Here is a 17,128-nt window from a genome sequence, read left to right on the forward strand (position 1 = left end):
TGTACAGGCAGGACGGTTATAGGCAGGATAGGGATGGAAGGAACGTACAGGCAGGACGGTTATAGGCAGGATAGGGATGGAAGGAATGTACAGGCAGGACGGTTATAGGCAGGATAGGGATGGAAGGAACGTACAGGCACGACAGTTATAGGCAGGATAGGGATGGATGGAATGTACAGGCAGGACGGTTATAGGCAGGATAGGGATGGATGGAACATACAGGCAGGACGGTTATAGGCAGGATAGGGATGGAAGGATTGTACAGGCAGGATGGTTATAGGCAGGATAGGGATGGAAGGATTGTACAGGCAGGACGGTTATAGGCAGGATAGGGATGGATGGAACGTACAGGCAGGACGGTTATAGGCAGGATAGGGATGGAAGGAATGTACAGGCAGGACGGTTATAGGCAGGATAGGGATGGATGGAACGTACAGGCAGGACGATTATAGGCAGGATAGGGATGGAAGGATTGTACAGGCAGGATGGTTATAGGCAGGATAGGGATGGAAGGATTGTACAGGCAGGACGGTTATAGGCAGGATAGGGATGGATGGAATGTACAGGCAGGACGGTTATAGGCAGGATAGGGATGGAAGGAATGTACAGGCAGGACGGTTATAGGCAGGATAGGGATGGATGGAACATACAGGCAGGACGGTTATAGGCAGGGTAGGGATGGAAGGATTGTACAGGCAGGATGGTTATAGGCAGGATAGGGATGGAAGGATTGTACAGGCAGGATGGTGATAGGCAGGATAGAGATGTAAGGAACGTACAGGCAGGACGGTTATAGGCAGGATAGGGATGGATGGAACGTACAGGCAGGACGGTTATAGGCAGGATAGGGATGGATGGAACATACAGGCAGGACGGTTATAGGCAGGGTAGGGATGGAAGGATTGTACAGGCAGGACAGTTATAGGCAGGATAGGGATGGATGGAACGTACAGGCAGGACGGTTATAGGCAGGATAGGGATGGAAGGAACGTACAGGCAGGACAGTTATAGACAGGATAGGGATGGAAGGAACGTACAGGCAGGACGGTTATAGGCAGGATAGGGATGGAAGGAACGTACAGGCAGGACGGTTATAGGCAGGATAGGGATGGATGGAACGTACAGGCAGGACGGTTATAGGCAGGATAGAGATGTAAGGAACGTACAGGCAGGACAGTTATAGGCAGGATAGGGATGGAAGGAACGTACAGGCAGGACGGTTATAGGCAGGATAGGGATGGAAGGAACGTACAGGCAGGACGGTTATAGACAGGATAGGGATGGAAGGAACATACAGGCAGGACGGTTATAGGCAGGATAGGGATGGAAGGAACGTGCAGGCAGGACGGTTATAGGCAGGATAGGGATGGATGGAACGTACAGGCAGGACGGTTATAGGCAGGATAGGGATGGATGGGACATACAGGCAGGACGGTTATAGGCAGGGTAGGGATGGAAGGATTGTACAGGCAGGACGGTTATAGGCAGGATAGGGATAGATGGAACATACAGGCAGGACGGTTATAGGCAGGATAGGGATGGAAGGAACGTACAGGCAGGACGGTTATAGGCAGGATAGGGATGGAAGGAACGTACAGGCAGGACAGTTATAGGCAGGATAGGGATGGAAGGAACGTACAGGCAGGACGGTTATAGGCAGGATAGGGATGGATGGAACGTACAGGCAGGACGGTTATAGGCAGGGTAGGGATGGGAGGATTGTACAGGCAGGACGGTTATATGCAGGATAGGGATTTATGGAACGTACAGGCAGGACGGTTATAGGCAGGATAGGGATGGAAGGAATGTACAGGCAGGACGGTTATAGGCAGGATAGGAATGGATGGAACGTACAGGCAGGACGGTTATAGGCAGGATAGGGATGGAAGGAACGTGCAGGCAGGACGGTTATAGGCAGGATAGGGATGGATGGAACGTACAGGCAGGACGGTTATAGGCAGGATAGGGATGGATGGGACATACAGGCAGGACGGTTATAGGCAGGGTAGGGATGGAAGGATTGTACAGGCAGGACGGTTATAGGCAGGATAGGGATAGATGGAACATACAGGCAGGACGGTTATAGGCAGGATAGGGATGGAAGGAACGTACAGGCAGGACGGTTATAGGCAGGATAGGGATGGAAGGAACGTACAGGCAGGACAGTTATAGGCAGGATAGGGATGGAAGGAACGTACAGGCAGGACGGTTATAGGCAGGATAGGGATGGATGGAACGTACAGGCAGGACGGTTATAGGCAGGGTAGGGATGGGAGGATTGTACAGGCAGGACGGTTATATGCAGGATAGGGATTTATGGAACGTACAGGCAGGACGGTTATAGGCAGGATAGGGATGGAAGGAACGTACAGGCAGGACGGTTATAGGCAGGATAGGGATGGATGGAACATACAGGCAGGACGGTTATAGGCAGGGTAGGGATGGAAGGATTGTACAGGCAGGATGGTTATAGGCAGGATAGGAATGGATGGAACGTACAGGCAGGACGGTTATAGGCAGGATAGGAATGGAAGGAACGTACAGGCAGGACGGTTATAGGCAGGATAGGAATGGAAGGAACGTACAGGCAGGACGGTTATAGGCAGGATAGGGATGGAAGGAATGTACAGGCAGGATAGGGATACAACAGACTAGGCAGGATAAGAATGGAAGAATTGTACAGGCAGGACGGTTATAGGCAGGATAGGGATGGATAGGGATGCAAGAGATGTACAGGCAGGCCGGATATAGGCAGGATAGGGATGGAAGGAACGTACAGGCAGGACGGTTATAGGCAGGGTAGGGATGGAAGGAACATACAGGCAGGCCGGCTACAAGCAGGATGAGGATGCAAGGAATGTACAGGCAGGACGGTTATAGGGATGGAAGGAATATACAGGCAGGACAGTTATAGGCATGATAGGGATGGAAGGAACGTACAGGAAGGACGGTTCTCCTTGCTTTGCCTTGTACCTGTCTGTCTGCCCTGCAGGAGGCAGAATATCTTGGTCCCTGTGTCTTTGTGCTTGTGCCTTGTCTCGTTCCATTACCTTGTCTGAACTTTGTCCTATCTCTGTCTCCTTGTCTGTGGCTTCTTTCCCTTCTGTGTCTTTCCTTGAGTCCTCTCTGCTTGCTTATGCTCCGCACTCTTGCGGCTCTTGTTACTTTGCCTGTGCTCCGCTCTCTTGCAGCTTTACCTCTGCTCTGCACTCCTGCGGTTCTGTTCCGTTCTACTCTGCTCAGCTCCTGTTGCTGCAGGAATCTCTTGCTGCAGCTTCTCTCTGCATTCCTTGCGGTTCCATTCTGCTTAGCTTCTGCTGCTGCAGAAATCTCTTGCTCCAGCTCCTCTCCGCATTCCTTGCAGTTCCGCTCTGCTTAGCTCCTGTTGCTGCTCTATCTGCAGCCTTGCAGTTCTGTTCCTGTGTGAACAGGTCCCAACCTGTTCCTTCATACTTCATATCCGTATCTGCACCTCTTTTGTGTACAGGTCCCTACCTGCCCCTTCTTACACCACACTAACCAGCCCGGTGTCTCTGCCGTACCTGCTAGCCCTGTGTCTCTGCCGTTCCTGCCAGCCCTGTGTCTCTGCTGTACCTGCCAGCCCTGTGTCTCTGCTGTACCTGCCAGCCCTGTGTCTCTGTCGTACCTGCCAGCCCTGTCTCTGCCACTCCTGCCAGCCCTGTGTCTCTGCTGTTCCTGCCAGCCCTGTATCTCTGCCGTACCTGCCAGCCCGGTGTCTCTGCCATACCTGCCAGCCCTGTGTCTCTGCTGTACCTGCCAGCCCTGTGTCTCTGCCTTACCTGCCAGCCCTGTGTCTCTGCCTTTCCTGCCAGCCCTGTGTCTCTGCTGTTCCTGCCAGCCCTGTATCTCTGCCGTACCTGCCAGCCATGTGTCTCTGCCATACCTGCCAGCCATGTGTCTCTGCTGTTCCTGCTAGCCCTGTGTCTCTGCTGTACCTGCCAGCCTTGTGTCTCTGCTGTTCCTGCCAGCCCTGTGTTTCTGCCGGTCCTGTGTCTCAGCTGTGCCAGCCTACTCATCTGAGTTTCATCCATGCTCATCTGCTAGTCCTGCCTGATGCCTGCACCTGTCCTATTGTTCCAGTTCTCCAAGTGGGATCAGCAGCCACAGCCAGACACCACCCTGGAGTAGCACCTGGCAGCTGCCTGCTGCACAAGCCTGTACTCACCATCAGAGGCTTCAGTGAATACCAAGGCAGCTGTCATAGTCACGCCCCTTCCAGGGTAGTCTGGTTCATGGCACAGTGGGGCCACAAACCCCCCCGAGCTCACGCCCACCAGTCAGGGTGTAAGCATGACAATAGGGATACAAGAGATGTACAGGCAAGATGGTTATAGGCAGAATATGGTTGGAAGGAACGTACAGGCAGGACAAGATATAGGCAGGATAGGGATGGAAGGAATGTACAGGCAGGATGGTTATAGGCAGGATAGGGATGGAATGAATGCACAGGCAGGACAGCTATAGGCAGGATAGGAATGGAAGGAACGTACAGGCAGGATGGTTATAGGCAGGATAGGGATGGAATGAATGCACAGGCAGGCCGGATAAAGGCAGGATAGGGATGGAAGGAACGTACAGGCAGGATAGGGATGGAAGGAATGTACAGGCAGGATGGTTATAGGCAGGATAGGGATGGAATGAATGCACAGGCAGGCCGGATAAAGGCAGGATAGGGATGGAAGGAACGTACAGGCAGGATAGGGATGGAAGGAATGTACAGGCAGGATAGGGATACAACAGACTAACCAGGATAGTGATGGAAGGATTGTACAGGCACGACAGTTATAGGCAGGGTAGAGATAGAAGGAAAGTACAGGCAGGACGGTTATAGGCAGGGTAAGGATGGAAGGAATGTACAAGCAGCCCGGATATAGGCAGGATGGGGATGGAAGGATTGTACAGGCAGGACGGTTATAGGCAGGATAGGGATGCAAGAGATGTACAGGCAGGCCGGATATAGGCAGGATAGCGATGGAAGGAATGTACAGGCAGGACGGTTATAGGCAGCATAGGGATGGAAGGAATGTACAGGCAGGATAGGGATACAACAGACTAGGCAGGATAGGGATGGAAGGATTGTACAGGCACGACAGTTATAGGCAGGGTAGGGATGGAAGGAAAGTACAGACAGGACGGTTATAGGCAGGGTAGGGATGGAAGGAACGTACAGGCAGGCCGGATATAGGCAGGTTAGGAATGGAAGGATTGTACAGGCAGGATGGTTATAGGCAGGATAGGGATGGAAGGAATGTACAGGCAGGACGGTTATAGGGATGGAAGGAATGTACAGGCAGGACAGTTATAGGCAGGTTACGAATGGAAGGAATGTACAGGCATGACAGTTATAGGCATGATAGGGATGGAAGGAACGTACAGGCAGGACGGTTATAGGGATGGAAGGATTGTACAGGCATGACAGTTATAGGCAGGTTAGGGATGGAAGGATTGTACAGGCAGGATGGTTATAGGCAGGATAGGGATGGAAGGAATGTACAGGCAGGACAGTTATAGGGATAGAAGGAATGTACAGGCAGGACAGTTATAGGCAGGTTAGGAATGGAAGGAATGTACAGGCATGACAGTCATAGGCATGATAGGGATGGAAGGAAAGTACAGGCAGGATGGTTATAGGCAGGATAGGGATGGAAGGAACGTACAGGAAGGACGGTTCTCCTTGCTTTGCCATGTACCTGTCTGTCTGCCCTGCAGGAGGCAGAATATCCTGGTCGCTGTGTCTTTGTGCTTGTGCCTTGTCTCATTCCATTACCTTGTCTGAACTTTGTCCTATCTCTGTCTCCTTGTCTGTGGCTTCTTTCCCTTGTGTGTCTTTCCTTGTGTCCTCTCTGTTTGCTTACGCTCTGCACTCTTGCGGCTCTTGTTACTTTGCCTGTGCTCCGCTCTCTTGCAGCTTTACCTCTGCTCCGCACTCCTGCGGTTCTGCTCCATTCTACTCTGCTCAGCTCCTGTTGCTGCAAGAATCTCTTGCTGCAGCTCCTCTCTGCATTCCTTGCGGTTCCATCCTGCTTAGCTTCTGCTGCTGCAGAAATCTCTTGCTCCAGCTCCTCTCCGCATTCCTTGCGGTTCCACTCTGCTTAGCTCCTGTTGCTGCTCTATCTGCAGCCTTGCAGTTCTGTTCCTGTGTGAACAGGTCCCAAGCTGTTCCTTCATACTTCATATCCGTATCTGCACCTCTTTTGTGTACAGGTCCCAACCTGCCCCTTCTTACACCACACTAACCAGCCCGATGCCTCTGCCGTACCTGCCAGCCCTGTGTCTCTGCTGTAAATATACCACAGGACAGAAACTCTGAGGATATACAGACAAGACTGAGCTCCAAGAAATATATCAGAGGACAGAAACTCTGAGGATATACAGACAGGACTGTGCTCCAAGAAATATACCACAGGACAGAAACTCTGAGGATATACAGACAAGACTGAGCTCCAAGAAATATACCACAGGACAGAAACTCTGAGGATATACAGACAGGACTGAGCTCCAAGAAATATATCAGAGGACAGAAACTCTGAGGATATACAGACAGGACTGTGCTCCAAGAAACATACCACAGGACAGAAACTCTGAGGATATACAGACAGGACTGAGCTCCAAGAAATAAACCACAGGGCAGAAACTCTGAGGATATACAGACAAGACGGACCTCCAAGAAATATACCACAGGACAGAAACTCTGAGGATATACAGACAAGACTGAGCTCCAAGAAATATACCACAGGACAGAAACTCTGAGGATATACAGACAAGACGGACCTCCAAGAAATATACCACAGGACAGAAACTCTGAGGATATACAGACAAGACTGAGCTCCAAGAAATATACCACAGGACAAAAACTCTGAGGATATACAGACAAGACGGACCTCCAAGAAATATACCACAGGACAGAAACTCTGAGGATATACAGACAAGACTGAGCTCCAAGAAATATACCACAGGACAGAAACTCTGAGGATATACAGACAAGACGGACCTCCAAGAAATATACCACAGGACAGAAACTCTGAGGATATACAGACAAGACTGAGCTCCAAGAAATATACCACAGGACAGAAACTCTGAGGATATACAGACAAGACGGACCTCTAAGAAATATACCACAGGACAGAAACTCTGAGGATATACAGACAAGACTGAGCTCCAAGAAATAAACCACAGGACAGAAACTCTGAGGATATACAGACAAGACGGACCTCCAAGAAATATACCACAGGACAGAAACTCTGAGGATATACAGACAAGACTGAGCTCCAAGAAATAAACCACAGGACAGAAACTCTGAGGATATACAGACAAGACGAAGCGCAAAGAAATAAACCACAGGACAAAAACTCTGAGGATATACAGACAGGACTGAGCTCCAAGAAATAAACCACAGGACAGAAACTCTGAGGATATACAGACAGAACTGAGCTCCAAGAAATATACCACAGGACAGAAACTCTGAGGATATACAGACAAGACGAAGCGCAAAGAAATAAACCACAGGGCAGAAACTCTGAGGATATACAGACAAGACGAAGCGCAAAGAAATAAACCACAGGACAAAAACTCTGAGGATATACAGACAGGACTGAGCTCCAAGAAATATACCACAGGACAGAAACTCTGAGGATATACAGACAGAACTGCTACATACATTATGCATGCTACGTAATACTACATTGTAAAGTAAAACTTACCTGATAGCACAGTCCAATCAGAACTATAGCTGGAAGATCCAAGGTCTGAATGTCAAGTCTGTACCTGGGTCCTCTCGCCATCATCTGTCCTATCCAACAGCGTTATCCTTGTGAATTAAATCTTTGAGCCCCACAGGCACCGGGGCCCGGGTCTGACTTCTTCGTCTACTGCTAGGAGCCTAATTCTTGTACTCAGTCCTTCATGTTTCTATAGCTGAGATATCCCAGGGATCACTTACACACCCTCGTCCTCCCCTCATCAGCATCGGCACTTTGCAGTCCATCAGGACAGTCATCTCCATCTCTGCTCCTGGTATGAGGCGACAACATATCATTACTGGTGATGATGACAGTCTTCCATGCCATATTTAAAAACACCTAAACCTGGATTATATGACTTTTTTAAATGAAATGTATAACATGGGGACAAGAGGCAATGTAATTAAAGTGCAAGATGATTACAGTTCACAGGGCGTGACGGTGACACAGGGTGAGACCTGCTGCATCCCTTCTGCTGGGATGACACTGGCACAAAACAATTCCAGGCTCGTCCTTTGGAGACTAATGTGTGTTCTGATGAGTAACAGCAGCTCTGGCTCCTGAAGATTTAGAATATCGAGATATGACTGCTGGAGGAACCTTCCGACAAAACCTCTTATAGCATAGTCACGATGGCTAAAAACATGTCTCCCAACTACCCTCAATGCGCATGACCCGTTGGTGCAGGAGAGCCTCAAAATGACCAGCGAAATTAGTTCATTCTTACGTACCCTGCGACGTCTCATAAAAAGGGTTAATAATATAATAATTGTATTCATATAGCACCAACATATTCCACAGCACTTTACAATTAAGCGGGGACATGTACAGACAATAAATTCAGTACAAGCTTACAGCCTGGAAAGACCACACGGCCACCTCAACACCATTGGAGCTACCGCAACCCTCGACCTACTTCCCCATAATCCTGTAGAATGTAAGCCCGCAAGGGCAGGGTCCTCGCCCCTCTGTACCAGTCTGTCATTGTTAGTTTACTGTCAGTGATATTTGTATTTTGATGTAACCCCGTCTAATGTACAGCACCATGGAATTAATGGTGCTGTATAAATAAATAAATAATACTAATAATAATAATAAAATAATAATACAAGTTAAGACAATTTAAACAGTGACATTAGGAGTGAGGTCCCTGCTCGCGAGCTTACAATCTACAAGGAAATGGGGGGACACAATAGGTGAAAAGTGCTGCTTGTTATTTCAGGTCTGGCAATTATAATACATAGGGATTTTCATATAAAGCTGCATGATCCGGTCATCAGCCCGTGTGTTTACGTGCAATAGTCAAGTATCAAGAGCAGTTATCATGAGCATGGAGGGTGTGGAGACAGATGGATAGTAGGGGGCAGATTCTGAGTAATATTTGGAAGGAGGGAACAGGGCAAAGTTAGTTTACTGAGTAGTTGATGTGGTAGGCTTGTTTGTAGAGATGATGAATAGGTCGGGGCTAGGTGTCAGTCTGATCGTCTGGGGAAGTGCATTCCAGAGAGCTGGCGCAGCACAAGAGAAGTCTTGGAGACGGAGGTGCGAGGTTCGGATTACGGGGGATGTTAGTCTTAGGTCATTTGTAGAACGGAGGGCACGTGTAGGGCGATAGACAGAGATGAGAGAGGAGATATAAGGCGGTGCAGAACTGTGGAGAGCTTTGTGGGTGAGAGAGATGAGTTTATACTGGACCCTGTAGCGAATGGGTAGCCAGTATAATGACTGGCACAAGATGGAGGCATCGGTGAAGCGGCTGGACAGAAATATTACCCTGGCTGCCTTATTCAAGATGGATTGGAGAGGAGAAAGTTTGGTAAGAGGGAGACCGATCAGAAGAGAGTTGCAGTAGTCCAGACGAGAATGAATAAGAGCGACAGTAAGAGTCTTAGCAGTTTCAACGGTGAGAAAAGGTTGGATTCTGGAGATGTTTTTAAGATGCAGGTGACAGGAGCGAGTGAGTGATCGGATATAGGGAGTAAAGGAAAGTTCGGTGTCGAATATGACCCCAAGACAGCGGGCATGCTGCAGGGGAGTTATGGTTGAACCCTCCAGGGTAATTTCGATGTTGGGTAGAGTGAGGTTAGTGGAAGGGAGAAACACAAGAAGTTCCATTTTGGAGAGATTTAGTTTCAGATAGAGGGAGGACATGATGTTAGAGACAGCAGACAGACAATCCTTGGTATTTTGTATTGGGGTAGGGGTGATGTCAGGGGAAGAAGTGTATAATTGGTGTAATCAACATAGAGATGATACTGGAACCCAAATCTGCTGATTGTTTGTCCAATAGGGGCCGTGTATAGAGAGAAGAGGAGGGGGCCCAGGACTGAGCCCTGCGGAAGCCCAATAGTAAGGGGACGAGGAGAGGAAGAGGAGCCGGCAAAGGATACAGTGAAGGAGCGGTCAGAGAGATGGGAGGAGAACCAGGAGAGGGCTGTGTCCTTGAGGCCTATGGAGCGGAGCATTGTGAGAAGGAGCTGGTGATCCACAGTGTCAAATGCGGCAGAGAGATCCAGGAGAATCAGCAGAGAGCAATGACCTTTGGATTTAGCTGTTGTTAGATCATTGGAGACTTTAGTGAGGGCAGTTTCAGTGGAGTGTAAAGAGCGGAAACCAGATTGTAAGTGGTCAAGAAGAGAGTTATCGAGAGATAGCGGATTAGAAGGGGAGTGGACCAAGCGTTCCAGGAGTTTAGAGATGAAGGAAAGGTTAGAAACAGGTATGTGGTTAAAAGTGCAGTTCTGGTCCAGGGATGGCTTTTAAAGTAAAGGGGTTATGATTGCATGTTTAAATGAGGAGGGACTGCAGGTTGTAGGCCGAGCAGAAGTGAGGAACTTGGAAACTTCTTCTTCTGAAACAGGCTCAAAGATGTCTAGTGAGCTTGAGGTGCGGCAGGGAAGGGGATCCAGGCACTGAGGAGATTGGGCTGAGACATCCTGATGGATGTGGTTGATTTTTTCTAGGAAATAAGTGGCCAGATCCTCACCGCTGAGGTTGGTGATGGGGGCCTGTACTTTAGGTTTCAGGAGGGAGTTTAAGGTTTCAAAAAGTCGTTTTGGGTTGTTGGATAGTGAGGTCATGAGGATGGTGAAGTAGGATTGTTTGGCCAGATAAAGGGCAGAGTTATAGGTTTTGAGCATGAACTTGTAGTGGATGAAGTCTTCTGCTAAGAGAGATTTTCTCCACTGCCGCTCTGCACACCTTGAGCAAAGCTGAAGAAAGCGTGTTTGCATAGTGTGCCAGGGCTGCCATTGTCTGTGTCGGGTCTTTCTGTGTGTAGAAGGTGCTGCTTCATCTAGGGCATTCTTCAGTGTATTATTGAAGTATGACAATGCTAAGTCTGGACAGGAGAGGGAGGAGATGGGGGCTAAAGATGTGTGGAGATTGTCCTTAAGTTGCTGGGTATTAATGGTACGTGTATTCCTTTATTTTCTACTAAACAATGACACTATGATAAAGACCCACATAGGGTCCAAACATTGTGTTACATTTTGGGGCAGCTTGCACCAAGTATTTCACTGTGTGCCAATTGTTGAATAAAAGTTTTGCATCACTGTCCATTAAGAGTCTGTGGGTTAATTTCTCCTACCTCCTTTTTTCATGTGCATAATACTACTCAGACAACTCAGGGTGAGGGCAAAGCAGTTTGGCAATGCTTTATTGAACCACCAAAAAGACAATAGCACATAGAATAGTCCCAGCAAAATACCCAAGATGGTGAAAAATTACAGAGTCTCATCTTTTCTGTGATTCGTCGGGATTATAGCCGTTGTGTCTTTGGAGCTTCCAGGGCCAGCTACCTCCACCTGTAGCTCCATGCTTTTGGCGGTCATCCACAAAGAGGAGGTAACGACAAGCTTAGGAAGCTGACAGTCCATTGAGGTCCTTGGCCAGGAGACTGAAGGATCACAACCTGGCTTCTCTGAACGTCTCCATGGAGCCAGATGACCGGTGAGTCCCAATCCTGGCTTCCCCAAACATATCCATATGGCTCAGGTGACTGGTGGGTCCAAATCCTGACTACACCAAATGTATGCATGAGTTCAGTGATGGCCAATGGAGAAATGCTTATTTATACCCACATCTATAGTTTAGGTCATCATACACAGGTCTAGGGGGGTGAGATGAGTTTAACTCTAATTGTTTGAGTATTTAAATTAATTTTCATAGTTTTTCCTCCTCTGTTTTGCAATTCAACAGACCACAGGGCTGAAGACAATGGTCAATCAACATATTATCAAACAACGATTGGCTAATGACCCACTGTCCCTGCCTTGCAAATATAGCAGACAATAAGCTGTAGGAACTGATATGAGGCAAACAGCAGCCATTCAAAAATATCAAGAATCAACTTTTAATACTCATATGACAACAGTCTATGGTTTCTGACCTACTAAAAATAGTTGTCTGGATAGTTCAAATTAAATGATGTTGTCACACACATGAACACTCATTTAGCTGATGGCTATCCTGGCTTCCTCATGCATATGAACAATCATTTGGCTGATGGATATTTTGGCAACATGGTGGGCCAGTGGGTGCTCTTTCCTCTGGCCCGAGATGGCATGGACCAAAGCAGATCCCACTCTCCTTTTAACTGTGGGCTTAATCCTACTCAGATAACACAGGGTGAGGGTAAAACAGTGTGGAAATACTCTATTGAACCACCAAACAGATAACAATAACATATAGAAAAGTCCTAGCAAAATACCCAAGATGGTGTAAAATTACAGAGTCTCACTTTTCCGCTGACTTGCCGGGATTACAGCAGCTGCTACTCTGGATCTTGTTCATGTGTATGGGGAGTTAGAAAAGATAGCCATTACCTGAACGATAGTTAATGTTTATGGGTGAGTTAGAAAAGATAGCCATCTGCCCAAAGATTGTTCATGTGTATGGGGGAGTTTATAAAGTTAGCCATCAGCTGAACAAGTGTTCATGTTTATGGGGGAGTAGGAAAGATAGGCATCACATGAACTAGTGCTCATGTGTATGGCGGAGCTTGGAAAGATAGACATTAGCCAATTGAGTGTTCATATGTATTGGGGAGTTGGGAAAGATAGCCATCAGCTGAACAGTGTTCATGTGTATGGGGGAGTTGGGAAAGATAGCCGTTAGGTGAACGAGTGTTCATGTGTATGGGGGAGTTGGGAAAGATAGCTTTCAGCCAAACGAGTGTTCATGTGTGTGGGTGAGTTGGGAAAGATAGCCGTTAGGTGATGGAGTGTTCATGCGTATTTGGGAGTTGGGAAAGATAGCCGTTAGGTGATGGAGTGTTCATGCGTATTTGGGAGTTGGGAAAGATAGCCGTTAGGTGATGGAGTGTTCATGCGTATTTGGGAGTTGGGAAAGATAGCCGTTAGGTGATGGAGTGTTCATGCGTATTTGGGAGTTGGGAAAGATAGCCGTTAGCTGAACTCAAGTCCACATAAAGATAACAGTCTATGCCTCTTGGCCTACTGAAAATAGACGTGTGGCTAATTAAGATTAAATAATGTGTCATCAGAGTTATCTTTCCTAACTCCCCCATACACATGAACAATAAGTTCAGCTGACGGCTATCTTTCCTATATCCTTTATACACATGAACACTCATTTGGCTGACAGCTATTGTGAAGATACAGCATTGTATCTTAATTAACCAGATGACTATATTTAGCAAGCCAGAAAGGATAAACTGTTACATAGTAACATAGTTAGTAAGGCCGAAAAAAGACATTTGTCCATCCAGTTCAGCCTATATTCCATCAGAATAAATCCCCAGATCTACGTCCTTCTACAGAACCTAATAATTGTATGATACAATATTGTTCTGCTCCAGGAAGACATCCAGGCCTCTCTTGAACCCCTCGACTGAGTTCGCCATCACCACCTCCTCAGGCAAGCAATTCCAGACTCTCACTGCCCTAACAGTAAAGAATCCTCTTCTATGTTGGTGGAAAAACCTTCTCTCCTCCAGACGCAGAGAATGCCCCCTTGTGACCGTCACCTTCCTTGGTATAAACAGATCCTCAGCGAGATATTTGTATTGTCCCCTTATATACTTATACATGGTTATTAGATCGCCCCTCAGTTGTCTTTTTTCTAGACTAAATAATCCTAATTTCGCTAATCTATCTGGGTATTGTAGTTCTCCCATCCCCTTTATTAATTTTGTTGCCCTCCTTTGTACTCTCTCTAGTTCCATTATATCCTTCCTGAGCACCGGTGCCCAAAACTGGACACAGTACTCCATGTGTGGTCTAACTAGGGATTTGTACAGAGGCAGTATAATGCTCTCATCATGTGTATCCAGACCTCTTTTAATGCACCCCATGATCCTGTTTGCCTTGGCAGCTGCTGCCTGGCACTGGCTGCTCCAGGTAAGTTTATCATTAACTAGGATCCCTGTTGTGAAATTGGATTTTGGGCTCCCCCGGTGGCCACTGGTGGAATTGAACTGGTGTGCATCATCCTCTCTGTTCACCTGTTTCCATCAGGATGTGGGAGTCGCTATTTAGCCTTGCTCCTCTGTCACTTCCATGCCGGTCAACATTGTAATCAGAAGCCTTTCTGTGCATGTTCCTGCTGCTAGACAACTCCCAGCTAAGTTGGACTTAGTCCTTGTTTGTTTTTGCATTTTGTTCCAGTTCACAGCTGTAGTTTCGTTTCTGTGTCTGGAAAGCTCTTGTGATCTGAAATTGCCACTCTGATGTTATGAGTTAATACTAGAGTCTTAAAGTAATTTCAGGATGGTATTTTGATAGGGTTTTCAGCTGACCATGAAAGTGCCCTTTCTGTCTTCCTGCTATCTAGTAAGCGGACCTCAATTTTGCTAAACCTATTTTCATACTACGTTTGTCATTTCATCTAAAATCACCGCCAATATTTGTGGGGGCCTCTGTCTGCCTTTCGGGGAAATTTCTCTAGAGGTGAGCCAGGACTATATTTTCCTCTGCCAGGATTAGTTAGTCCTCCGGCCGGCGCTGGGCGTCTAGGGATAAAACGCAGGCTACGCTACCCGGCTACTGTTAGTTGTGCGGCAGGTTTAGTTCATGGTCAGTTTAGTTTCCATCCTTCCAAGAGCTAGTTCGTATGTTTGCTGGGCTATGTTCTCTTGCCATTGAGAACCATAACAGATCCCCAAGTCCTTCTCCCTGTCAGATTTACCCAGTGGTTTCCCGTTCAGTGTGTAATGGTGATATTGATTCCTTCTTCCCATGTGTATAACCTTACATTTATCATTGTTAAACCTCATCTGCCACCTTTCAGCCCAAGTTTCCAACTTATCCAGATCCATCTGTAGCAGAATACTATCTTCTCTTGTATTAACTGCTTTACATAGTTTTGTATCATCTGCAAATATCAATATTTTACTGTGTAAACCTTCTACCAGATCATTAATGAATATGTTGAAGAGAACAGGTCCCAATACCGACCCCTGCGGTACCCCACTGGTCACAGCGACCCAGTTAGAGACTATACCATTTACAACCACCCTCTGCTTTCTATCACTAAGCCAGTTACTAACCCATTTACACACATTTTCCCCCAGACCAAGCATTCTCATTTTGTGTACCAACCTCTTGTGCGGCACGGTATCAAACGCTTTGGAAAAATCGAGATATACCTGTTATCTATACTTTTGCTTGTGTAAGCCTGTAATATTGACTTGTAAGCTGATATTTGATATAACATAGTGTGCTCCTATCCTTGATGACTAGTGATGTTACTGATATGCTAATTATGCATTGTGTAGGCCAAATAGTTTGTTGACTTCGAAAACAGAGGAAAAACTATGCAAATAGATCTCATCTCCATTCTTACCCTTCAATACTGAATGAAGGACACTTGTTACACAAGTGGTCAAAATTGTTGCTAGCCCTCATTTATCCCTTTCGCACTCGAGCCTGTTTTGCCTTCGTTCCCGGGCCAATTTTTACTGATCACTGTCACTTTATGAGGTAATAACTGGAACGCTTCGACGGATCCTTCTGATTCTGAGTCCGTTTTCTTGTGACATATGGTACTTTATTATAGTGGTAAAATTTCTTCGATATCACTTGCATTTTTTTCTGAAAAAAACAGAAATTTGGCAAAAATCTTGAAAATTTTGCAATTTTTTTACTTTTAATTTTTATGCCCTTAATCAGAGAGTCATATCTCAAAAAATAGTTAATAAATAACATTTCCCACATGTCTACTTTACATCAGCATAATTTTGGAACCAAATTTTTTTTTGTTAGGAAGTTATAAGGGTTAAAAGTTGACCAGCGATTTTTCATTTTTTCAATAAATTTTACAAAACCATTTTGATAGGGACCACCTCACATTTGAAGTCACTTTGAGGGGTCTATATGAAAGAAAATGCACAAAAGTGACACCATTGTTAAAACTGCACCCCTCAAGGTGCGCAAAACCACATTCAAGAAGTTTATTAACTCTTCAGGTGCTTCACAAGAATTAATGGAATGCGGAAGGAATAAATTAACATTTGACTTTTTCCCCACAAAAATGTTTCTATATCGTCATATTTTCCATTTTTACAAGGGTAACAGAAGAAAATACACCATAAAATTTGTTGTGAGATGTCTCCTGAGTATGCCGATACCACATATGTGAGGGAAAGCTACTGTTTGGGTGCACGGCAGGGCTTGGAAGGGAAGGAGCAGCATTTGACTTTTGGAATACAAAATTGGCTTGAATCGATAGCGGATGTCATGTCTCGTTTGGAGAGCCCCTGATGTGCCTAAACAGTGGAAACTCCCAACAAGTGACCCCATTTTAGAAACTAGACCCCCCAGGGAACTTATCTAGATTTGTGGTGAGCACTTTGAACCCCCACCTGAAACAAATAAATGATTTACTTCTTATACCAGGTCTATGATTTTCTTGATACCTGGTATGGCTGTAGAACCTGATCTGCAAGGTCAACACCCCCATACATTTGTTTTAGTCAATGACTGAAACAGGTTTTTGCTTTGGAGTAGAGAATCCCTGTTCTTCAGTGGCCCTTGTCGCATCTGTGTGGATCGAGCTCAGGATAAAAATATATTTTTTATCCTTATACTTAAGGGCAAGCATCTCTCCATTAAAGCACCTGACTGCCCCTTTCGGAACTTTTCATTGACCAATAACTGTGGAAACCCCTGATTGTTTTTGCGAATGGTCCCACAAGCCCCATGTTATTTTCAGCCAGACTTTTAAATAGGGATATGCTGGTGTAGTAGTTGTCAATTTACAGATTGTAGCCTTTTTGTAAAAATGGAGTTATCAGCTCCCAAACGATTTTTCCAGATGTCCCCAGATAAGTAGGGCATCCTGGGTTTAGTTGGCTAATTTTCCCCTCATAAATGCGAAAAGTTGATGTGTATCCGGTTGAACCCTCG

General features: G+C 46.4%; 1 protein-coding gene across 1 annotated transcript in view; it reads right to left on the reverse strand.

The window, feature by feature from the left end:
- The window catches only part of LOC143773235 (beta-1,3-galactosyltransferase 5-like), an 80,385-nt gene extending 72,580 nt beyond the window's left edge, over nucleotides 1-7,805 (reverse strand). The window contains exon 1 of the mRNA XM_077260727.1: nucleotides 7,722-7,805. Coding sequence (XP_077116842.1) covers nucleotides 7,722-7,805 — 84 coding nt within the window. The remainder of the gene's footprint in view (nucleotides 1-7,721) is intronic.
- Nucleotides 7,806-17,128: the final 9,323 nt, after the last annotated feature.

The sequence above is a fragment of the Ranitomeya variabilis genome, chromosome 5, assembly GCF_051348905.1.
Source record: "Ranitomeya variabilis isolate aRanVar5 chromosome 5, aRanVar5.hap1, whole genome shotgun sequence".
NCBI lineage: Eukaryota > Metazoa > Chordata > Amphibia > Anura > Dendrobatidae > Ranitomeya > Ranitomeya variabilis.